The sequence below is a fragment of the Ischnura elegans genome, chromosome 12, assembly GCF_921293095.1.
Source record: "Ischnura elegans chromosome 12, ioIscEleg1.1, whole genome shotgun sequence".
Taxonomy (NCBI): domain Eukaryota; kingdom Metazoa; phylum Arthropoda; class Insecta; order Odonata; family Coenagrionidae; genus Ischnura; species Ischnura elegans.
The window spans coordinates 71,713,773-71,740,133 of record NC_060257.1 but is presented as its reverse complement, the minus strand read 5'-3'; the positions used below and the strand labels follow the sequence as shown (position 1 = coordinate 71,740,133).

Sequence of the window (26,361 nt, the reverse complement as noted above, 5' to 3'; positions counted from 1 at the left end):
ATCATTTGTGCTTGGAATGTATTCCTTTTGCAGAAGTTTCACACACAGCCATTTTTAAGATGCCTAGTATCTTTCCCATTTGAAATAATTGACGGTAAGACGTCCTTTGTTTGATGGTGGTATGAATCCAGTGTCATTAATGAGGGAAACAACGTTCTGTGTTTTAATGTCATTTGATTTTTTTTTTTGCAAACAATTGTGTGATCATTATGCTTTCACTAGTTACCTTATCATAATCGACTATCTATTTTAAAATTTGGTTTTGAGTTAAGTCATTTGTGACTCATCAGTTATTTTTCCTCTCTATTGCAGGAGCGCCCAGCTTCCATAATTTATTTACAGTCAGATCCGGATTTAAGGTTTTTGCATTTAATGCTTATTTTTTGGGGTCCCGATACATTCCCTATGCGAGGAATGTAAAACTTATCCTCATTTAGTGTTTCCGCAAATATATAATATAAAATTTAAGAATCTTGACACAGTCCATATGGCAAATCAGAATCTTGCTATGCCTCATCTCTGAACTGTCATTTATGACAAATCTTTTACCGTTGCTTTTGGTAGTATAGCTCAAGCAAAAGAAAGAAGCTGATAAATTACCTCAGCTGACGTGATAATTACTAATCCCTCAGCACAACTTCAAGATGCAGAGAGAACCTCCACCCTTTTAAGACAAGCAGGGATACTGTGGGAGCATTCTAAAAGCCCCAACTCACAGGACTAACATTTAACAGATGCTATACTCATAATACAGAGGAAGATGGAAGTTGTGATGTCGATTCATTATTTCATGGCTACAATAACAATTATTTGTCCCTAAGGATAAATTCAAGACCCAGAGAGATAGCCTAGACCCTTTTGGTCGCCTTTTACGACAAGCAGGGATACTGTGGGAGTATTCTAAAAGCCCCAGCCCACAGGGCCACATTTAACAGATGCTCTACTTATATCACCACGAAAAATGAAAACTGTAAGACACTGGACAGACAAATTTTCAACTTTATAACTTTCAAAACTCTTACTTAAAAATGTCTTGCATATTTCAAATTGAATCAATGCAGTTGGTTTAAAATTATTTTTCTCAGTAATTAGAGAACCAACTTCTGCAACACTGCTAGTATAGAACCATTCCCCATACAAAATATACAGAAGAGAGCCAGAGGGTAGCACCATGAAACTTTCATGGAATCCAGACATTTCGTCTACAACTTTAAAAAGGAGAATTCTAACCGGCTGAGGTTTTTAACGCAAAGCTATGTGGAATGACAAGATTTCAACACACTTACTTAGCAATGCAGAATTTTTTTGGGTTCCCCACCCACCAATAAATCACTCCCTTTTTTGGGGTAGAGTGTAATCAATCAATAGCATGTGGGCTTCAAGAAACATCAGAGTACTGAAACAGCCTTAATCAAACTTATGAATTATATTCTCAAGGGTAATGATAAACACCTAGCAACAACACTACTACAATGCAATTTCAGCGAGGTCTTCAACGGATTAGTTCAGACCATACTGCTTGCAAAACCAAGAGAATTTCAAATTTAAGGCAGGAGATTCTAAAGATTTTCCCCCACATGAATTTATTCTTGCCTTGTAAAAGAACTGAGAGCATATTTTAGAACTCCATCTCATCAGATTCATGTAAGTCTTAAAGTAATCTCAATTTTCAAGTAAACTCGGGGTTCCTCTGAGATATAATCTTGTGCTCCTTGCTATCCTGCCAACTCACACAGAACCTACATCAGTGACGTCAAGGTACATATTCATAGTATGCTCATGCTCACCTGCATTGTATTCTGGATGGAATTGTAAACCTAATGGAAACTGCATCCCATGAGCATGCTAGGGCAATGGGTAACTCTTAAGAATAAAAAAAGAACAAGACCCCAGTATCACTTTCTCCGGATTGATTTTAATCTCTTCACGTAAAAGAAGTACATATATATACAATATAATAGTATTCTCTCACAACAACAAATATGGACCAACCAGAGTTAGCAGAATATACCAACTAGCAAGAATGAATTGAAAAGCAACAAATTAAAATATCACAGACATCTCAAAATTACCAACTGCAGAAACAAAATTACACAAAATAGGACTGTATGGATGCAATGGATCAAAAAATATATAACAATTTAGCAATATGACAAACTTTTTAAATTATAAGCAAGTTTTATTTATTTAACCAAACAAAACAGCCGATTTGGCCTAAACATTAAATAAAAAAACCTATAATCTGAGGCTTTAATAAATATAAACTATATATAGAGAAAAATACAATTCAGGAGAAGCTATTTTTAAGCTGCCTCTTGAATGTTCTGAAGGGTGGTCCGAGATCTATGGAAGGGTAGGTAGACAAAATGGTGTTGAACAAGGTAGGAAGTCTGTAAAAAACCTGATCTCTGAGAGAGAGAAAGACAGAATTTAGGTAGGTATAGTAAATGGTTGTTACAGAAGGTGCAGGTAGGAATGTGAAGTGAAAAAAATGGGAGTGGTTCAAAGGATGAGTACTTGCAATGCAAGGCAGTGAAAATGAAAGAAAGATGATAAATATTCCTACGGATGGATAGTGGGGCCATTGAAAGGACACAAATTATTTCAGAGCGGGAAGAGCTACTGAGGTTATTAACAAAAAGATTTGTGGTGGTATTGGGCTACTAAAATGAAGAAATTAACAGGGGATTCAAGAATTGGCATTTGAGAGAATTGCAGTGGAGTAGATAATGGAGCAGTATTCGAGGATTGGGAAAACGCATCCAATGAAAATAGCTTTCACAGCAATAGGGTTAGTAACAGTAGTGAGTCTATACAGAACTCTCACAGCTGACATGGCCTTTGATTTTATTTTGTTGAGGTGTGGAACAAAAGTGAGTTCGGGGTCGAAAGTAACACCACGGTCATTTATGATGGAATCTATTAGTACAATTTCATTAAAAATACTGTTTTTATTAGGAGTGACAGTGCATTTTAAAGAAAAAGGTATGTATTTGGATTTGCTTGTATCAAGGCACTGAAGGCACCAGGCCTCGAGGGAATGAAGGGAAGAATGCAATGACTGAGAGACAGAGGTATTCTCAACTCTTTTGAAAATGTTGCAGTCATCTGCAAAGAGGAGAATTCCACATGCGTCGCAAAGTGCACAGCTGGTAATATTATCAATGAAGAGGGAAAAGAGAGGAAGTCCGAGAACACTGTCTTGGGAGACACCTGACAGGATGAGGATGCTTGGGGAAGATGCTCCAAGAACAACACGCTGAGTGCGGTCGGTAAGGGAATTTGAAAGTATTGATAAGAAAGAATCGTGGATATTATATCGATGCGAGTTTGTGAATAAGATGGGTGTGATTGATAGAGTCGAAGGCTTTCGCTAAGTCAATATGGCAAACATACAATTGTGAAGTGGCTCCGAATGCAGGAGTGATATGCTGCTGCAGGACAGAGGTTCGTAGCACAGGAGCTGGCTGGGAGAAAGCCATGCTGCTCGGATCAGATGTAAGCTACAGTAAATGATAAAATGCAGTCGTGAGTAACAAGTTCAAATAAAATGGATATAATAGGAAAGATAGATACAGGATGATAGTTACTTACGTCATCTTATGACAAGATACACCAACAGGTTAAAGGAACCACGCAAGTAGATAGTCAATTGACACCAAACATGGTGTTAAGGTATGCCAAATTTCAGGAGCTGACCCTGTAAGAGAAACGAAAAAGGTGAAATCTGAGTGCAAAAGAGTTAACTATAGCATGAAATGCAAATATATTTGGGATGGAACAAGAGGATGATGTGCAATTTGGGGAAAACCAGGTGTAACTACTTATATGGATATGGCAAAATTAGACAGTTGGCACACAAAAAGGTGAGGTTTTTTATTACACAACTTCATACGAAACCTTGGTATCACCTGTTCAATAGATATTATTAGCCTACATTTATTAAATGTGGCCAGATAGTTCCCATTCAAACAATACCATTCACAACATATGTAATAAAAACACCAAATGATGAAGCCCCATATTTCCTTTTAAGAAATAAATAAAATAAAGGGGTCAATAACCTTCCATGCCTCTTCACACTGCACAATATCCAAAGTAAAGATAAGATGCTTGAAAAGTTTTATCCTCAATTAGCCTGAATGATGAGCTGTTGACACTACTGGACATTTCTGGACAAAAAGAGAAGATTTTTCCTCTCAAAAACATTTTTTTAAATCTACATACTAATATATGACTCTTAAATTCAGAAGCATCAGTTGATTCTTACTTTCTACAAAGCACATCCTAATAAAAATATTTTGGCAACATCTGTGTAGCCTTGTGTGAATTTAGGAGGGTACCATAAACGTATTCAATGATAAATTTTCAACAGCAACGATGTGCATAACAAAACAGTACACCAATATAATTCCAGCGTGTAGTCCCAGTAACTTAGAGGCCTTATCTGTAAGACTTTAATTCCCTCCCTATTGAAGTTTAAATGCCACATTCGCCGCTCCGTCCTAACCCGGCCGCTGCCATTTAACTCACTCCTTCATAAAACAGCCGAATCCGCCTTCTTATCTCCCGTTTCATTAAGAAGAAGCAGAACGTCGTCACCATAAGCCAAAATCCTGAGACAATAAGGTGCTTTGTTCCAGCGTGGTATATTAACTGGGAAGTAATGAGAGAAGATTCTTAAGCCATTACGAAGGTATTTTTAGGAGGGGCAGTTTTGATATGATGTGATATGAAAACCCTAGGCCAGCCCTGTGTTATTTAGAGTGACTGTCATATCTAATGGTGATATTTCTTTGTGTGTGGTCACACACAATCTCACGTACAATCTTTTCCTGTCTCACATGGCTAGGAGGCGAAGCTCAGCTCAAATGAAAATAAAATTAATACCCCTCAGTTCTGTTTGTGGGTGGTCACACACACCCTCACACTTTTCCTATCTCATATGGCAAGGAGGCGAAGCTCAGCTCAAATGAAAAGAAACCCCTCAGTCCTGACCATGGCTTCTTTAAGTGAGGATGCTAAGGCAGAATAAGGGACCAGAAGTGAATTTTTGAGTGACTCAGATAGTTCTAGTTGTTTGAATGGAGAAGATGGATACAGTGATAGTGACAAATCAAGTGAAGTAGAACAGGAGGATGACGTTACCCCAAGCACGAGTGATTTAAAAGGTGATGATCAGGTGCATGACTCTAGGAGGGACACCCTGATTTTCGAAGAACCGTCGGAGTTCAAAGAAGAGAGAGGGCCTATTCATAATTTGGCGATAGGTGACAATGAATTTTCCTTCCTATATACTAGGCGGCGAAGATTTTTTTACAACATTGTCAAGAACACAAACAAATATGCAGAACATCTTCAACATTCCTCAGGAAAGGCTGACAAAGACTGGGAAGATGTTATGTGTGATGAAATGGTGGCATACATTGGAGTGCTTGTATACATATTCCATTTGCCTGAAAGTAGGGATTACTGACATAGCCAAGATATTGACTGCTCAATTGTTCGTGATTGTATGACCTTTGGAAGATACACAAAAATTTCAAAATATTTCCATATTAATGATATAACACAGGAAAAAAAACAGGGAGAGGAGGGTTTTGACGTATTGCATAAAATTAGGCCGGTTCTTGATGTAATGGAAACTTTTCATCAAAAGTATAAACCAGGTAGGGAATTAAGTGTTGACGAGGCGATGGTTGCTTTTAAAGGACGTCATTGCATAAAACAATAAATCCAAGGAAAGCCAACGAAGTGGGGATTTAAAGTTTGGGTTTCAGCAAACTCCCATGGCTACGTTCTGCAGGGAAATATGTACCTAGGAAAAAAAGATATAAGAAATCGTGAAATGTTTTTTGGGATGCAAATTGTAATGAATTTAATGAAAAACTATTTAGGGATAAATCATCATGTGTACTTTGATAGCTTTTTTTCAAGTGTGACGCTCATGAAATTACTACTTACGAATAACACATGTGCATGCGCTACTACAAGATCATCTTGTAAAGAATGGCCTGTGGAATTAAAATATCCAAACAAAACTTAGACTCCTGAGAGTAGAGAGTAAACATATACAGAGCAGAAAAGTTACAGCAACGGTTTGGCATGATAATCGTGATGTTTGTACCCTTCAAACCAATTGCGATCCCAATAACAAAGTCTATGTAAGAAAACAAAAAAGTGGTGGAAATATTTATTTGCCTTCGTCGTAAACACAGCTGTAGTGAACAGTTTTATTCTGTACAAAGAAACCAATACACCCTCAAATACTAGGCATGGAGTACCACAGAAGAATTTTCGTTTAGCACTTTACAGGCAGATGATAGGGAAATTCTCCTCCCGTAAAGTAGTAGGATGTAAAAGAATCCTTCCGATGGGCACATTTTCACAGAGACAGCAACACTCTCCAGTCAAGATCGTGGGGAGAAAAAAAGCGTGTGCCTATTGCAGCTCGAAAAAAAGAAAAACTCCTACTGGTCGGAGCATAGAAACGTCATGGAAATGCATCAGATACGATTTACCCCTTTCCAAATTAGGATGTTATCACCAAGAAAAGGGAGTTGAAGGAGGGAATTAAATTCAATATAAGGTAAGGCAAACTTCTTTCAATAAATCAATATATTCTTAAAATGTACACAAATTTTAAAATAAAACACTTAAATACCTTTCAAGTTATTGTAAGTTAATTGAAGTAACCTGCGTCAGTTCCTCATCGCGGAGAAAAATAGGTCTACCAGCAGGGCAAATGGGTATTTAAACTTCGTACATTACGGAGAAATGTTTACGGCCGGTTTTGCGCGGTTTAGGAAGGAGAGGGTTAAGGAACTTCTGATCCATAACTGTGTGAAGTCTGAACCTGCATCAACGGCAAAGCAGTCATATAAAGGCAATTTGTGGAAAAATACAGCACTTAATAGTGTCACATTAAGCAGTAGCGGTAGAAGCATAAACAAAGCCAAGTCAGCACTACCTTGTGCTGCCCAGCCAGAACCAGAGCAAAATGCCCATCTCACAGCTCAAATGTAGAAACACTCAACCACAATTTTCATCTTTTTTCTATGACCCTATGTAATCAATTCACTTCATACTTGTGAGTGAGCTTTTGTGAGAGCCCAGACACACTTGGAAGGCTTTGCTAATGGGGAAGGGGTAGTAGCAAGAGAGAGAGAGAGAGCAATAGCGAACTTAACGTTGCCAAATGTACATAGCCGCCCTGAAAATGGTTGTCATGGGTAGGGACATTAAAAAGGTGGGGTTATTTTATAGCCAAAAGTCATGTTATATTTTTACAAAGGCGATGTTATTTTGCACTGAAATCGGTGTTATTTTAATGTCAAAATAATTGATGTTGATCGAGAGCCATGATTTCAGTGGCTCGCCCATTGCTCTAAATTTAGGATTTTATTGACGGGGGATAATTTAAGCTATAAAAAAGAGCTTTGAAAGTTATGGCAAATGTGTCCATCAGGTCTCCTGGAAAGCCATTATTTCTAAAATATAATATAATGACACTACCAAGTATGTACATTTTTTACTGTGCATTATTTGTAAAAAAGAACCCTACCTTATTTTTACCAAACTCCTCGGTTCATGCCTATCTGACCCGTGGGAGTGAAAATATACATATCTTACAACAATTATGTGCCAAAAGAGGTCCACATCACTCTGCCTTGCTTATTTTTAACAAATTGCCTATGAGTATAAAACATATTTCAAATATTAATGTTTTTAAGACAGAATTTAAAAAATTTCTACAGCCTAAGGGTTATTACAATGTAAATGAATTTTTGTCTGACAGTTTATGACAACATGTATGTTTTGATGTCCTCCCTGACAATGTTCTATGTCGCATGTATGACCTACAGAACAATAAAGATATTATTATTATAAGCATGGAATATTGACTGAATTCACCTATTTTACATATTTTATCTTTCGCGTATCAACATATCCAGCTTACATAGAAGAGAAATTTCTTTTGAATGTCTGTGATTTCAAATGAAATATTGCTATTGTGATCAAGTGGTCTTCCTTTAGATTTGTTCTCTTCTCTTTTAACACAATGCTATAGCAGGAAAAAAAATCTTTCCGAGTCCACATTTGCAGAGAAGATCCAAATTGTTAAAGGCACTTACATACAAGCGATGTCTCAGATAATTTGAGCTCCTGGATTGCTTTATTTATATTCACTGAACCTCAGGAATTTTCTTTTGTAGTAATTTCCAGCATTGGTTCGCTGTCAACTCATGCTTAGTTTATATGAATTAGGTACATGGATGATTGTTCCTTGCACTTAAATTGCAGACTTCGAATTGAATTCGTCATTTTATTCTGAGAATTTTCAAATTTTGAACTAAGATCTATAGATCATGCATTAACAATTTCCATACGTTGATTTTTATATTGAAATCGAAATATTAGTTAATATTTATGGTAGAATATTGTTTAAATATTTTAATGCTGCTCAAAAGACAAAGAATTCAATTCTTAGTTTACATTTTTTGAGAAAGAAGCATATATTTATCTATGTTGGTGGTGGTTCTCGGGTATTGCTGTGTATAAAACACCAGACGCTGCCTCAGTCAATCGCTCTCAGACCTCCGTCAAGTTAACATCGTAAATCTGCTCATGAAGCAGTGTAGCAAAACATGATGCGGTCTCCTTGTCATTAAGAATGCCTTTCACCAACAGTGCCTCAATCAGTGTGGTAGAAGACAATGTCATGGGCTTCTGTGGAGTGGCGTAGCCACGAATTTTTTTCAGGGGGGGGGGGGGGTCCAAATTTTATGAAAAACAGGGTGCTTAGAGGAGGTTTTCAACTTATTTTAACACCTTTCATAATCGAAAAAACTTCACTTATCAGAGAAATTTTTTGTAAACTTATGTTTTTTCAATATTTGGTTTTCTTTTGTGATGCAAAGTTAGTGTGCTTTTACATTTCAGGGGAGGGGGGTTCGGACCCCTGGACCCTACCCCTTCCTATGCCACTGCTTCTGTGAAAGGATTATCCTCAATACCTACTGAATGAGTAGGTATATTGTCTCGGTACAGTGGTCAAAGTACCTGTGGACGGCCATGACTCCCATGTTTTCAGTGACAAACTAAGGGGGGTACGAACATTTGGCAACTTTGAGTTCACTCCTCCTCTCTCTTCTCTCGGTACTACCCCTAACCAATTAGTGAAGCCTTATGCGAGTGTCCGAACTCTCAGGAAAACTCACCTGCAGACAGTGAATAGATTGATAACAATATGCTGGCTTATGATTTGAGGAGTTAACTGCCAGCTACACGTGGCCTTGCTGCTCAAAATGACCACAAATGAATATCATTAACTTAAAATGCAAACTAACTTTTGATCAAAAAAACAACTACACAAAAGGAATTATACACATTGTGAACAACTTCCGGCCTAAACATGAACCCCAAATGTTTGAAAAGACAAATATTACTACCCAATTGGAAGCACACAGCAATATATTAATTAGAAAAGTTGATGCTGAAAAGGAGTCAATGGCTACCATTCTAGTTTTTAATGATCCCGTACTCAGTAATTACCTTTTTTTCTCTCTGTTATTATTACAGCACAATCTCAGTAATCTGGAGAGAAGGTAATGTGACACGTACACTAATCTGGTGTGCAGGGCAGAAGACCTTCCTTCAGCTAACATAATTATGTTGCTTTTAAACTATTTTCAATAGATAGTATTTTCTTCGTCATTATGTATGCAGGTGTTTGTCAGGTCATAATTTGCAGAATGTTTTGGCTACATGACCCATTAAATCCCACTGAAAAAGAAAACTAGTTATCTGAAAAAATAAAATTGGGCGGGCACGCGGTGAATGTAATTTTGCTGTTACACCCTGCAACATTGCACAATCAACTCAGATTTAGGCTCATCACCCCATGAGTCAACCTGTTATCAAGAGTGATGATACCAAGTGACACGATTTTATTATGCCAGAGTTGCTTGAACCACCATGCAGTGACAATGAGTCGTCTGCCCTTTTGTCTTTCACTGAGTGAGAATAGTGAACTAACAATGTTTTAATTTGAGAAACTGCAATAACTTCTTAATTTTCATTTGTGATCTCAAATGTCACGCCTTGTAAAATATACTTAACCCGTTAACGCCTAGCGGTACCATATGGTACCAGCCGGTAGCGCAATGCTAAACGTAACTTTTTTGTCTTTTATTGTAATGTATTTGGGTTTTTTAGAGCTTAAACATAATAAGAATGTTTTTATTTACATTTTCCCGAAAAGTTTGCCTTTTTAAAGCTGAAATTAACGTATTTAGAGCCGTTTGAAAATTGAAAATTTTCAGCTATGCGAAAAAAACGGAATTTTTAGTGCAAGCATTTCGATTTTCTTTACTTGCGACTTATGTACTCATAATACGAAGATGTTTTTATGTAATTATGATTGTTATAATATGTACATTTCATATTAAGCATGGTTTTTGTATGTGAGCCTAATATTTGGGATGTTATGATGCAAAACATTTTGGTGGTACCATATGGTACCGCTAGGCGCTTGCACTACCATGTTTTGGCGGAAAGCGTAAATACGAATATTTCTGTTGTTTTCGTTTTCTAACAGTTATTTATTTTACAATTATTTATTTTTTATCATTTATATTATAAATTTTGCGTTATTTAAATGTTATAACGCATATTAAATGTGTACATAAATTAATTTTTTTGTTATAAGGACATCATCCAAGTACATAAGGCCTAAATTGTCCGCATTTTTTCAGAATATCGTACCCTCACGAGGGCTCAAGGAGTGGGAGGTATAATTGCATACCTGAATCCTATTTAGAAATACATGAATAGGAAGAGTATCCGTGTACTCAAATAGGAAGGGGGTATGATGGGGAATAAGGGGGCTTGCTAAGGGAAAATTCGATGACGGCTGGCGGCGAGAGACGACCACGCGACAGGCATCACTTCGACAATAGCAGCGTAATCCTAATTTTTGTCTAACGTATCTCAATCACACTCCGATACTTTTCACACTTTCATGTGCTAGTAAAACCGAAATAACTTACACATACTGTTTATAATATAGCATGTGCTGCTGCAAAGAGAGGATGAATACCTTCCTTCTGACTGAGGAAAATGGAATAACGAGTGGACACCAATTTTGCTCGAATTTGAAGTTGTTGTTCGAAAAGGTGGACAGTCAGCTGAGTTTATCTCAAGAAATGTCTGAGAATTTTCAAAAGTGTTGTTAAACTGGACAGAGCCGTAAAGCACCCAAAAGGTATAAAAATAGGGAGGAAGGACGCGTTTTTTATGATGAACAGATCGTAAAGCACGAAAGGAGATCTCGTAATCCTGATTACCAACTCACTGTTTTATGAAGCATCCCCAACTAGAATATTTGAACTGTTCTTTGACGAAAATATCCATACTCACTGAGTGTTAGAGTCGAATAGGTATGTACAATTCTGCAACTGTTATGACCCAAATATAACACATGAGGTACTGAAAATATTTGTTGCAATTCTTTTTATAAGTTGGCATAAAACGACTCCCAGTAAAAGGCACTATTGTGAGGCAGAACTAAACGCCATAAATAATCTTGTTTATTACACAATGAGACGCAACAGGTTTCTACAACTTCGTAGGTTTATTCATTGCGGTGATTACACCGCTATGGATAAATCATATAAGATATGGAAAATGCGCCCTTTTATGGGCATGGCAAAAGAAAGATTCGGCGGTAATTTCAGAGAAAAGCAGTCCTTAAGTTTCAATGAGTCGATAATGTTCTCTTTTGGAAGACATGGCTGTTAGCAATTCATGCGGGGGAGGCTAATTAGGTTTGGCTAGAAAGTGTGATGCATCAATAGCTCAGATAGCTACTTCGTAAAACTCAGGAATGTGAAAGCCTACAAAAAAGGTATTGGGAAAGATAGTGTGGGGGTCGACAAAATGTTCGTGGCCCATTTTTACTTGGATTCTAGTTTAAATGACGCCCAACGCATGGATGCTGATGCGGAAATCGTGAAAAAACATAACTCAGCTTGAGTTCCGATGGCCAGTAGTATAATCACAGCTGGATACAAGGATCCCCTAAAATATCAAGGACGTACTCAATTTACCAGAAGTGCGGCGACTGGAATGGGGAACTTGGCTAAAGAAATAGATTTGTAATTGATTCATGTTTCAAAGATTGCATTCAACTGACAGCGGCCTATCTTCTTTCCAATGCCCCTGATAGGTTCGACGGGCACAACCAACAAATAAACTCCAAGCCCAAGCGGGGACGGTGTGCTACTGAAAACTGAACCAGTAGAATAAGAACAGAATGCTTGAAATGCAATGCAGTGACTGCTTTGTTCATTTACATGTGCGGCAACGACTGAGTGAAACACTAAAATCATGTTATTCTTGATTTCTACGTCAATTATACATAACTTCTATTTTATACACAATAATATTTAATAATTAATTGAATATTATCGATATTTGAGCGTGATTTTGGATAAAAATGAATGTATTTTCCAGAAAATAATAAATATTTAACGTTTTTGGCTTAAAAATGTGATTTCCAAAAACTTTTTCAAATTTCGATTTTTTGACCCCTTAAACGCCTAGCGGTACCATATGGTACCAGGCTGTATCTCGGTAACTATTAGAGATAAAAGAATAAAATTTGGACTGAATGACTCAGAATTTCATTCGTATTTAAACATATGATTACCACAAAAATCGCAGAAACTTTTTAATTCAGGCGTTACCGGGTTAAGCATGAAACATTAATTTTGAGTGCTATGAGTGGAATTCATCAAGAAACTCATCAAAATAAAAGCAAAAAACTGATTTGGCAAAATACTATGGTGTTGGACATGCTACAACATAAAATATCAAGAAAACCGAGACAAAATTGAGAGTTTTGTGAGAGGTACCGACAGTGCTACATATCAGTAACGGACAAACTCTAAAATCTGGTGAGTACCCTTAAGCAGAAGCTGCTCTTTACACATGATTTTTGCAAGAACATAACAGACACTTATTTCAGGTGAAATCAGCAAAGAAAATGCTAGATATTTTTACAGCGAAATTGTTAATAAAGACTGTTTTAGATCAAGTGATGGATGGCTGGATAAATTCAAAAAGCGTGAAGGGGTCTGTTTTCTAACTATAGCAGGAGAGACAGCATCTTGTGGTGCATAAGTTGTTGACACATTCATTAAAAAATTTCAAGAAAAAATTGAAGTACATACTAGGACTTGGACCAGATCAAGTTTACAACGCGGATGAGAGAGGTTTATTTTGGAGTCTCCAGCCTCATAAAAAATTTGTTCATCGAGATGAAGAGTGTGCACCTGGCCCCAAAATTTCCAAAGACTGAATTACCCTCATGCCATGAGCAAAGTCTAGTGGTACCCACATACTTGATTTTTTTGTGTTTGGTTAAGCTAGGCACCCAAGAGCATGTAAAATGCCACTTACAAAAATCAAAGCCAACGAATGGTAACTAAGGAAGTGTTTACTAAATGGTTTCATGAGCACTTCAAAAATGACGGTGGTGATGCATTCTGCAACGCTGATCTTGAAGAACCTAGAGTAGAACTCTGCAGAAAGAAATCGCAGTGTCCAACAGCTGATGATACAAATGATTGGCCAATCGGAAGTGATGAGGAAAACTTAAAATTCATGACAGATAGTGACATAATCAGCAATGCAGAAGACGATAATGTCTAGGATGAGCTAGAATCAAACACACAGCCGATTTTATCATGATTCACACAACACGATGACACCATGACTGCTTTCAATGTGTGTCTTAACTGGGCGGAGGAAATAATCGTAAAAGCTGGTGCTATTCCTACAATTAGAAGACTACAAGCAGTGGTATAGCCAAGGAGGGGTCCAGAGGGTCCGGAACCCCCCTCCCCCGAAATATAAAAACACAATTATTTTCCTTCATAAAAGAAAACAAAATATTGAAAAATCATGAATTTACAAAATATTTCTTAAACAAATGAAGTTTTTTCGATTATGAAAAGTGTTAAAATTAGTTTAGTACCCTGTTTTTCAAAAATTGTCCCCCTGGTTTTGGACCCCCCCCAATTAAATTCCTGGGTTGAGTAATTTTAACGAATACAGACAAAATATTAGCTATAATAATAGTTATCTTGTAAAAATATGGCCGGTGTTTTCTGAGAGAATAAAGCTCTGTATGCAAATAATGACATACCTATTCCCCTATAACTTCGCCGTTATGGATGCGACTGAGATGCAACTTTACTGCAGAGTCACAGTGGTGTTCAAGATTCGTTCAACCTGTATCGATCATTATCGTTATCAGTAATTCCGTTATCTACCTGATTCTCACCCAAAGATGGATGGAGAGTTGGCGTCTCTCAATATACATATTTAACACCAAAATTATATCTTAAAATGTTCTCTGTGTATGGTGATTGATTCCTACGCGTAGCCAATATTCTGATGTTTTCGATAATCCGGCTATTCCACGGCTGCATATGGGTCCGATTACCGAGATCGCTCTGTCCAAACATGGGTCCTAAGTCCAAATACATCTACATAATACCCTGCGAGCCACCTCTAGAGTGTTTGGCAGGGGGTGATCAATCACCAGCATGCAGCATGCATTTGGACTCCCACATACCAGATACTTGCGCTATTTATGGATAGATAAACCATTAATAATATACGAACATACCTTCGGATCCGGATCCCTGGTGATGTTACGCGATCTTGTCTTGAATCCAGCAGCCTCAGGAGCCCTGATGTTACATGAATCATCACACCAAGGCGATGCAGGCTAACTGATAGGCCTAAGTACGTCGAAGACAGCAACATAAAATTCAGCGGAGATGGCGACCAGAACTCATTTTCTCAAGTGCTCACGATAACTTTTTCGAACCCCACAGCATTATCAATGCCCATACACGATGCCAAGAGGACTCCATTGATGTACTTATACTCGTGCCACTCGTGCGACCACATGTAAACACGTTGCCCCGGCCAGCTTCTAATCTGCGTGACTCACCTTTATCCCAGTCCCAGTTACCGCGTCTCATCATGCGACCGCATGCGAGCCATAGATCTTTTATATAGGCCATAGATCTGTATAAAATGGTATAAAAGATCTATGATGCGAGAGGGTTCTTGGATGCGAGCATGATTAACACATTACATATAATGTATTCTCCATGGATGCGAGCACGCGACGCACCACGACGCACGCAGCGATTACGATGCTTTTTTCTTGACAGAGCAGCGCTAACCGCAAAAACTCAAAAACAAATTCCGGGAATTTGGAATTTAGGAATTCTTTCCTCGCGAAAGGATGTGCGGCAGTACTTCGGTATCATATACATTATATGCTAGTTTTACGAATTAATTCAGTTCTAAGTCATAACATCATATGATTAAATTTTCGACAGATGATTAGTATATCTCTCATCAGTCGGCAAAATGCAATATGTTTCATGAGTTAACTCGTAACGTCAATTTTGAGGAACAGTGCTGATTATTGTGACTAAAATAAACTTACTCTATATTATGTGAAAGTCTATTTCAGAAACGCTTTAAGCAAATATTTTAAAATTCATCTAAAGTGTTTTTATTTCTGTATGTGGTGTTAAAACAAATTATGACAAAATGGTTCCTTAAGACATCCGGAGCAAGAAGTTGTTACTTTTTTCAATTTTCTTCTTTAGCATAATTCCCTTTTTGCACTGCTTTATTGTAGCAACCTTTAAATTGTTTTATTTCATACAAAGCTCTCCCATTTTTTCTAAGCTCATAGCGGAATCAACGTTTTTCCTCTATCAGTGTCTCTTCCCTTCTCATCCATGTTTTCCTCATAAGCTGATATCAAATGACGAATTTCGTCTTTACGGAAATGAAACATGCTGTTTTATTTTCTGTTCATTCTTATTGGCATTTACTATAGATATTGATATTTTCAACTCCACAGCCAAATTTCCGTACTCCTTTATGGTTTACTATAGCTTATAATGGCGAAGAGTCCAGGTAAAAATATTTGGTCTGTAACGAATCTGGTCTGTGAGTGATCTGAAAGGCTAGATTTTGTTCTGTAACTTATCTGTAACAGTACTGAACTGATCTGGATATCAAAGAGGCAAAGAAAAATTGTAACTAATCTGGGATTCTGGTCTGCCACTGTGCTGTAATATTCTCGGTTGAATGAAATGCTCTCGAATCACTCTCACCATGCGAGTTGCCTGATTACAGTAGGCATTTCCACCAGTGATTCGTTGGTCGTCATCAGGAGTACTGCGAGTCGCTTGTCGAAACGTCTGTAGTGTAGAAGAATCTCATCCGCTGGAAGACCCGAGAGCATTTCATTTAGTTACCCAGAACTTTGGATTACTGCAAGTAAGGAATTTTGGAATAGTCACAACAAAAACAAAACCATTGAAGGAGATAGCAGAAAATTTGAAAATAGAAGAGAGAGGAGAACGTCTCTTGCAAGAGTAAATTTCGTGTCAGTGTGTACAGTCTCTAGACTAAGTCTCCCTAGCTGCCCTACAGCCCCTTGTGAGAATCTCTCCCCAGTGAGTACACTCTCTAGATTAAGTCTGGCTAGAGTAGTCGAAGTCTCAAGAGATTTTGCTCTACAGTGTACACGTACATTTACAGTGAGGTTCTTTACTTGGAGGCTCTGTATTCTTGCTCTAATTGAAAATCTCTATCATTACCAGGTTCATTGGGCCTGCTGCATTCTAATAAAGCACTCATAAAACGCTAAAGCTAGGAAGCATTAGGCAGCAAATGGTGAAAAGAAACCTCCAGGTGCTAATATATTACCCATTCAGCCTGAAACAGGAACAGACAACATACAATCACCGATAAGATGTGAAAACACTGAGTAATAGCAAATATCTTAGCATCTTTATTTTTACAATATAAATGACTTATACACTCAATCCCACTCAACTTTCATTCATAGGCACTCACATATGTATCCTTTGAACAAGATTTTGCATCACCACTTTACCACCAACAATAACACTCCTTTTCCAAATCAGTATTGGCCAAAGGGATGCAATTATTACAAAAAGTCTCATCCACTCTCAGCCATTTTACCTGGAGATTAAATCGCAAACAAAGAATGTAGAAAAAAAACCTAATTTGTGTTCCTTCAGACAGTATTCCTTCTCCCATTACATAAAACATGACAATTTGCTCAGAATGGTTTCATTACTCACCTAAATGATCTCTGTCAGTCATGAAGCACTGAAGAAAGGTTTCAATTCGATTGACTTGGATATTTTTACTTGCCACAAAATAAATGCATTCAACATGCTATCATCCTTATAAAAATGTTACAAAGTTCAACTTATCCATGCTTGTCAGCATGTTCATACCTTGGCCAGGTAGGTTCTATTATCAGAAATAACCACTTGGAATACATCACAAACCAAAAACGAGCTAAAAAGACCTATTCCACCCTTAATTTTATTTCTCTCTTATAATTCAAAATGACGATGGGTGATGCACAAAATTTATTTGCTCATCACTTCTCACACCAGGACTAGGAACTCCACCAAGTCTTTCCATCTCTTTTGTCTCAAAATTATATGCACTTCGCTTTCTCAATGCTTATTCATTTGACTCAAAGCCAAGTAATCTATTTGCTCTTCAAACCCGATAACAATTGAGCATGCATGCAATCCAATAACTCACTCTTTCCTTCTTGCAAGGGACAGAAAAAGAATAAACGGCTCGTTCATTTTCTCCTCATGTTGTACACAATATTTTCACCAAATCAACTCTTCTTAAATGCATGGTTCTTGCACTTGGAGGGTACAACGATAGGAAAAAACAATGTATACCTAAAGGGTTTCTATTCTTCATCTCCAGATAAAAACAATGCATGGAGGTACAACAAAAAGAGACTGCTGAATACTGAGCGACAAAACAATTTTTCAACAGCTCTCAGCGATTTTCACTAAAAATGCACGGATAACACATAGGCACCTTATCTTTTTTCATTTAAAAAACTCTCCAGTTCACCTGAATGTACATAAAAGTCAAATCTAGTCTTTTATGTCTTTTATTTCGGTCCAGCCACTTCATTTGTATTCTCACGAGCAACATCACATCACCCTCAACAGACACTCGCACATTTTTTCAACTCATGATTTTCACTTTGAATAAAAGAAACAAATGCGATTTCCACTCATCAATACTACGGAGATCGGGTAATTGGCACAATACATGGTATGACCCAACACTTACCCTCATAAAATGGCTCCAAATGATGATGAGAAAAATAATACCATGTCCATCATCAGGTCCTATCATGTAGGAAACAACAGGCAAACGAAAAAATGTGTCATTCGTTTGATATCATTTGGCAGAAAAATCCTAAAAACACGGCAGCCGAATAATTAACATTATTATTACAAACATGAGCTTCAGTTTCAGAGGAGACACCTGTAGTCCACACTTTGAGACAGCCAGTTCACCATTTTTTTCCCAGGAGGGCATTTTAAAATTGAGGAACGTTATCTGAGGGACAACTCGTACTTATTTCTTCAATATGAGCAACTCTTTTACAGTGTGTATAGAATTCCCAAGCATGACCCTCTCTTCATGGCAATGAGAAGGGACCTCTCTCAGACCCAGTACTGGTTCCTACGCAGCATTGGGTTGGTGGTCCTGGGGGGATATTGGAGCTCTGTCGACGTATCGTAGCTGCTCCAGTCTTCTGTTGGCTCGTCTGGAACGCCATAGGGATACCTGGCGTTCACATCCACGGCCTCCCCTCCCCCAACCACGACACCACCTCCAACTACGACCCCCACGTCCATTGGCTCCAGGGGGATCACTTTACACTGGGGAACTGTGGGAGACCCGTCTCGCCAGGAGTCCAAGGCCACCTTCCCGATATCACCTCTCTGGGTGGACCCATTGGCCGCCACGAAGCGCTTGCCCCGCGGCGGCCGGGGTGACGTCGGGTGCAGGGGTAAAAGGTGATCTGGAGGTCTGGGTAAGGGTGGGGCGGAGTCCAGGTCGCCCCCATAGAGGTCGCCATTGGGCCCCGTGACCGGCACCCCACCTGGACCATATGCAGAACCCGGCCTGGCCTCGTGGTGCTTCCCTGAAGAACCCCTGTCTTCCCTAGTTCTCAAGGAACAGCACTTAACGGCTACAATTATTAGGACGGCTAATGTGACGACACCTGCCCCAACGGCCACAATCAGGACATAGTCGTTACTCATATTGGGGCTAGCCACTTCTGGTCTATTGCCGATACCACTGGCCACATCACCCGAGTGGCCAGAACTCTTCCTTGGTGGTGGCGTAGCATCAGACGAGACTCCTGCTGTGGCCTGATCCTGGACCCTCCTTTCTGACTCTGGACTGACCCTGAACTTGACCTCGCCGTGGGCTGGCTGGAAGATCGTGGCCGTCAGGAGGAATGAGAAGGAGTCTTCTTGGCCAGGACCCTCCATTCTCCTTGCTACATAGTAAATGACCCCACTCTCCACTTCTTCATGTGTAAACCTTGTCACCTCTTTCTCCCGGACCCTCCGAGCCTCAGTGCTCCTAATTATCCTCTTGAATCTCCCCAACTTTGGCCGACGTGTGATTGTGTAGGTTGGGTTGCTGGAGGTCAAGTGAGCAAGAGGTGATGCATCCAAAAACTTTGGGGTGATAACATTTCTACCCCCAGATATTGGGGTGAAGTTGCCAATGTTGATGAATGGGGTGACAGTGATGTTGAACCTCATGTTTGGGAGTTTTACATCAGAATCCTCAAGCCAAGCTGAAAGGGAGAAACTGTCTCCAGGGGCTGTCATATCAGTCTGCATGTACATCACCTTCTTTGAGTCCACATCCGCCTGTCCAAAAGAGGAGACGGCCACATCATGAACAAATATGGTACCGTGCCTTGGAGGTTGAGTGACATTATAGCGCACACTCTCTCTCCTCCCATTGGTGGTAAGGTTAAGGTGAGCCTCTTCAATGAACGTCACGCTGGAACCTTGACGGATGGGTATTGGGGCAAGCCTGGTTATATTTAGCGACAGGGGCAGGACGCGGATATTGAAGACTGTGTAAACAGGGTTGAACTGCCCATCCCAGACACGGAAATAGAATGAAGCTGGCGCTAGAGGTCCGGTGTGCTCATAGGACACCCTGCCAGAGTTTATGTCTGCCTGGGTGAACCTCACAGCTGGGAACTGCAGGACTGCATCACTTCCACCTTGCCCTGAGGAATTTGAAGCCAGCATGAGCCGCCCAGCACTGGGACCACTGATTACATCGTATATGAGTTCTTCAGAGGGAGTGTCTGGGTCTTCTGTGCAGAGGTCTTCCTGGGTGATTGCTCGCATGCCTCCTTGTACTACGGCAACGTGTGGGGCTCGGGTCAGGAGGTGGAAAGGCTGATCATTTATTGGACGGATGTTTATACGTATGGTGCCATTGTAGAGGAGAACGTCACCTGGGGTTGAGTCTTCTGGAGAGGGTAAACGGAGGGAAAAGGGCACATCATCTTCAACTGTATCGCTGTGGTCGTGGTTGTAGATGACCTCTCCCGCATCCAGGTGAGCCTGAGTGAAGGTTGTACCGGAAGAGGCATTCACTCCTGCTACAGCTAGGGTTCCATGCCTCGGGGCTGACCACAAGGCAACCTCTATGATGACTGGAGGTGCCCAGCCACTGTGTGCCTCAATGAATGCAGCAACGCCAGTGGTGTTCATGCGAAGAACAGCAGAACCTCCCTCCTCCACTTCTATGGGTTCAAGGACGAGGAAGCGGTCGAGTCCTCCAGAGGTCATGGAGGAGACTGATATGTCTATTCTGAAAACCTATTGGGACAAACAAGAGAAATAAAGGGGTTAACCTATTGTTATATGTACTTTAACTACTAAGGTGAAGTCTGAGGGAATGCTGTGTTTATATTGTAAATTTTTTCAAATTGAACTTTTCGATATGATTTTAATCGTTACTTTTATGTTTGTGTTAAATAAGGAAGTGCCACTCTTTATAATTTAAACAATTATTCTGTACTTCATGGAGAGGTGACTTACATGGAATGGTGAAAATATGGAATATTAGTAATATTAGTGAAATTATACTGTTTCACTTCACTTCTAATTTAATTTGAATTGAAAAATCCACACAAAGCTTTACTCATTGGCAAATTACACACGTAACAGTCCAGTAATATACCTAATTACTGCTCTCAATGGGATTTTTTAATTCCATACAATGGTGCCGCATCAGGAACGTAAAGCAACAAGTTTCATCACCAGAAGAATTAAAAAGAAGCCTCTGAAAAACTGAGTGTAAAATGTCCAAATTGGAGTGCTGCTACATCCACACATGTCTGAAACATATTTTTCCACCATCTTCCTGGGCCAATTTTTTTTGGAAAACAGAAAAACTGTTGGGTTTGTTGCCCAAAGTTACCTTCTGAAGTAAAAACAAAAAATTCTGTAGAAAAACAACATTTAATTTTATTCTTCCGAAAAAGGTAAGCTATTTTCAGAAGTTACCCTCCTGAGTTTACTGACTATGCAACCATAAGACCACCGCCCCAGTGATGTCAGCTCCCTATTGAACCCACTGTCCCCCCACCAGGTGGTAGCCTTATATAAGTTTTGCATTTGTGCTTTATTACCACACTTTATCACCCTGTCAATTTTGACTGTAATCTGTATAGTACACCTCAAAAGTGTCCTAATGAGTGCAGAGCTGTGTGACACCAATCCTTGGATTTCTGACAGTTGAAGATGGTAAAAATTAGTGCTGGTCAGTGGTGACTTTTGGGGACTCAATTATTCCACATTTTTACTGCACTATACGACAGTTGCCAGGTTGTCTCTAAAAAGGACGATCTTACTAGAAGTAATTGTAGTTGTAATTATTGGCAGATTTAGGGGGGAGGTCACAGGGGCCCCCCCCAGACACTAAAAAAATGGGCAAGATTTTTAATATGGTTATCATCACATTCGTTTTATTTTGTGTATTAAGGAGCCTCAATCATTTCATTTAATATTAATAACTTTTATATCAAAATTAAGAGAATATTTTCTATAGTAATTGTTGAATTTTGTTTTTAATCTCATATATGACAAGACCTGTCAGACCCTCGTGCCCGCCAGAAAAAATCCTGGATCCACCCCTGATTGTAATTATACATATAATTTTACTGATTACTATTTAAAAACAAAATGTAATTTGTACTTGTAATTGATAACTTTTTTTATAAATTCACTGTAAATGAACCAAGTTACTTTTTCACAGTATTTTTTACCAATACTAGTAATATAAGACACGGTCTCAGGCAATACATTGTGGAACTGCTTCATCATAAAATAAAATTAAAATACTTTGTTCCATTCCACACTTTATTATTGTATTGATAGTACAAAGTATTAATTCTGTGTATAGATAGAACAAAGTATTTATGCATGCTATCACCTGATGATAGCATGAGATGCAGAAACCTGGGTCGTACTATTTAAAATAAAATATGGAATAGAACAAGGCATTTTTATTTTATTTTACAATACTAGTGTTTGGTCTTCGCACCCTAAGTCTATTTTACTTTTTGGCCTAAAGAGGGCAGTGAGGGACTTGCCCCTTATCCCGACACCTATCGGAATATTTCGTTGATATATATTGCTTTCCTGGGACCATGAGGCGATGAACTCAGCCTCACTAACTACTAAGACTAACCGTCGAAAAGGTATCACCATTATCATCCAGACGTCTGACGGTAGAGCTTCTAGCCTGGAGACCTGGGGTAAGTCACTCAGTGCTCTCCTGCAGGCCCATTATCTTTTTTCTGTTTTTGTTTCGGTCCACTTTTCTTTCCGTAATAATTATGAAATGTCCGGCCTATCAATAGCTCACTCGAATTCCGCCCAACTAGTAAGATTATATTTACAATTACCTGTTCAAGCAAGGGCTCCGCAAAGTCTGCACTGACATCGAAGATGAATGAGTCGTTGGCCATGAGGTCTGTGAAGGGGTGTGTGTGCTCATACCACACCCGGTTCTCATTAATGTCATGCTGCGTGAAATTAGAGGCGGGCAGAGCAGGGTCACGAGCCGTAGGGACAAGGGCCCCACGTGGAAGGCTGGGGCTCGAGCCAGCAGCTCCTCCTGAGGGCTCCACCAGCAGGCGCCCAAGCACAGGGGGCGTTCGAATGGAGAAGACGATCCTTCGGCCTGGTGAGGTGGTGTCTGAGGTGACGGCCAACAATTCGTCAGAGGCGAGTGGTTGCCTCAGCATCGGGAACACGTGTAAGGGGTTGTTGGCTGCCAGGCGGAGGGTCAAGTCCAGGGCCGTGACCTCAAAGTCGTGGGTGCCACCTGAGTTGACTCCGTCACTCAAGGTTAGGCGGAAGCCACCGCTACGACCTCCTGGAATGATGAATGTGACGAAAAATCAATAAATGCCCCTAAACACATTCATTGCAAATTTGAATCTGCCTTCCATAGTTTAGATTGTGATGAGACCCTCCGTTGGGTCACAGGTATACCTGTTTACTGGACTATAGCCTGGACTTTTGCAAACTGAGGATTTGACTGTGGCCAGGGCCTGATAGAGCACCACCTAGGAGCACCACTCAGATGTTAGTGAAGAGTTCTTGGGATCGATATCAGGTCAGGAACTCCATAACTGCCGACGTTTCGATGACCGAGTCGGTCATCGAAACGTCGGCAGTTATGGAGTTCCTGACCTGATATCGATCCTGAGAACTCTTCACCAAGTCCATTCGCGAGGGAAGCACAAAATCTTTCCACCACTCACATGGTCGGTACCAATCCCATTTTCTTCAACTTAAATTCCAAACGTCATGGCATGACGCATGAAATGTATGCATTTCACACAAAGTTGTACACCACTTTGAAATGGCAGGGCATTAACTTTAAAAGTATTTTCCTTGCTCTTGTGTAACAGAATATCCCATTTATTAATGAGGACCATCCAATGACAGTCTTTATGCAAGCAACTTGCAAAGGCACAAATGTTAAGAAGGAGTATGTCCACAACTAGTCAAGTAATTTACAAATTTGTACTTATTGATTGAAATATTTAGAGTTAAAGGTGAATTTCATGAAGGAATGAAATATTTCTTTGAATTAAGTTAGTTAATCGCAGACATTACCTAACCAGCAACAGAGATACCTAAATATTGCTGCCGTTTATGGAGTGTAGCCTTCCTGATTACCTGCCCTCAAAATAAAACTTGCAAACAGAGGGCAGCAATTTATTACGCTGGAATAAGTAGGTACTTGGAATCAAATTTAATTAACTAAAGTTAATTAACGAAACATTGATTAAGTGCTTAATGTATAGGTGTGACTTTGAGGCGTGGCCTGACAAGTGTGAAGTAGCACCTCTCTTTCTTTTTTCCATCAGAAAACCTTACTGCAACATGCTTGACTAATTCTAGCTTCTATAGGAGTCTGCCACAGGTACAATGTTTTGAATAATTCTCATTTTCCATTATTCACAAATACTATTCACATATTATACTACACGATTTATTTATTCATAGTGGCCTCTGAAAACATGAAATAAAATACTCCATTCCATCAATTGTAGTCTATATATAAATTGTAATTGCGAAATGAGAGCAAAAATATCTGTCTTAATCAAGACAATATTCATCAGCAATCCCTCACCATAAGAACACCGTTATTCACTGAAAGTCACTGAGCAAGAATGTAAAGTATCACAAAAACGCTTGGGTAAATTATGCTGAAGGTGAGCTAGATATTGGAGGTAGGTACTTAAGAGTTGTGCTAAAATTTTGCACAGTTAATGAGTGTATTATATTCACTTGAATATCCCGCACACCTTGACTTCAGACGGGTTGCAATTGCAATACAATGTTTTCATAAAATCAACTTGTTAATCTTGAACCTACCACCTTTGTGTCAACTTAAAATCGATTTCTGCACTGAAAATGGGGCTCAGATTTTTTTTCTAGTATTTTCGTTTGCACGCAATACTCTCCCATGAAGATATTTAAAAAAATAGTTTTACAGCATTATACTACAGAGATACATAAGGCTCACTGAAAGAAGAATAATCTTTGGCAATGACTAATTGTGAGTGGAGTTTTCTATGATTGCATTAATTGTAAATGGTTTGAAAACATTGTAAAATAATTTTAGACCTTCCTTAGCCCTAACCATGACCATGAATTGTGTAGCTAAATGATTAAATATGGTTCTAAACTAATCTTGGAACTAATACTCAACTACCTATTTATCTTCTTCCCACATTTCACTGCAAATTTTTATCATGCAAGCAAATGACTCAAAATGTATCTATACATATTTGGATAATTTTGGCCGAAGGAACACGAAAAATTTCAGATTATTCAAGTTCAAGGAGCACTCACCCATGTGGACAAATAGGATGACCCCAGCATTGATTTGTGCTTGAGTGAACTGGGTTATGGGCAGTCTGGATGCTGATTTTAGGGCAACATAACCTGATTTCACGGACGATATGGTGAAGGTTATGTTCTCAGCGGACGAATCTGGATCCTCAGCAGCTGAAATGAAAATAATTTTAAAATGAGATTCACGTAGAAATCTACACTTATAGCCTCAGAGCAAATGGATGAAAAATGAGGAAGAATCTGCCGAATCTGCCTTATGAATGAGGAAAAACTAAGGCTATGGTTATGAGAAGGAGTGGTAATGATTCTTTAAAACATTTAATATATGTTGTATTATAGTTGGATGATACCAATTTGAGAGTGAGCTCATCTCTAATTGTTTAGTTTAAAATTATTCTTTCACATATTCATTGTTTGATTAGATACTTTACATATTATCCTAACCTCCTTCGGCTATAGCCCACTTTCATTGCCATGGAAAGAATGAATTGTCTATTATGACATGGCTAGATTTAGAATGTGGGTGGCCTGGGTTTGGGCGTAACCAGCGGGGAGCAACTGACCCTCCCCTAAAAGTGAAAATAAATTTAGTTCAAAACAAAAGTTATGAACAAATTTTCCTTTTGAAGAAAAATGATTTTAGTAAAAGACATGGAAGTAAAATAAAAATCATAATTTTTCCAAGCAAATAGTTAAATATAAAAACTATAAAAATTGCAGCCATAATTTCCTTAAAATGTTGGTTTCATTAACCTTTTCCGTGCAAAAAAAGTTAAAAATTGAAAGACCATGGCTAATTTTAGCCCCCCTTAGTTTTTATTCTGGGTACCCCCAACACCTGGGGTCTATGTTAGTTGCGGGCCAGGAGGTGCCACTGGTTGCGTTCAGAGCTGCATTAACAATGCCAATGTATAAAGTGTTTTTTAATAAGCAGTGTTAACTTATTGGCGTAAATGTTGACGACTAT

General features: G+C 39.0%; 1 protein-coding gene and 1 long non-coding RNA gene across 2 annotated transcripts in view; both read right to left on the bottom strand.

Moving 5' to 3' along the window:
* Positions 1-1,895: 1,895 nt before the first annotated feature.
* LOC124169443 lies at positions 1,896-15,221 on the bottom strand. Its single transcript, XR_006867130.1, has 3 exons — positions 14,699-15,221; positions 3,595-3,700; positions 1,896-3,503 (listed from the first exon to the last, which is right to left on the bottom strand). It is a non-coding gene; the product is annotated as an uncharacterized LOC124169443 (long non-coding RNA).
* Positions 15,222-16,877: 1,656 nt separating this feature from the next.
* Positions 16,878-26,361, bottom strand: part of LOC124168708 (chondroitin sulfate proteoglycan 4) — a 73,637-nt gene continuing 64,153 nt past the window's right edge. The window contains exons 13-15 of the mRNA XM_046546974.1: positions 25,392-25,547; positions 22,925-23,397; positions 16,878-20,831 (exon numbers count right to left, since the gene is read on the bottom strand). Coding sequence (XP_046402930.1) covers positions 18,630-20,831; positions 22,925-23,397; positions 25,392-25,547 — 2,831 coding nt within the window. The 3' untranslated portion in view covers positions 16,878-18,629. The remainder of the gene's footprint in view (positions 20,832-22,924; positions 23,398-25,391; positions 25,548-26,361) is intronic.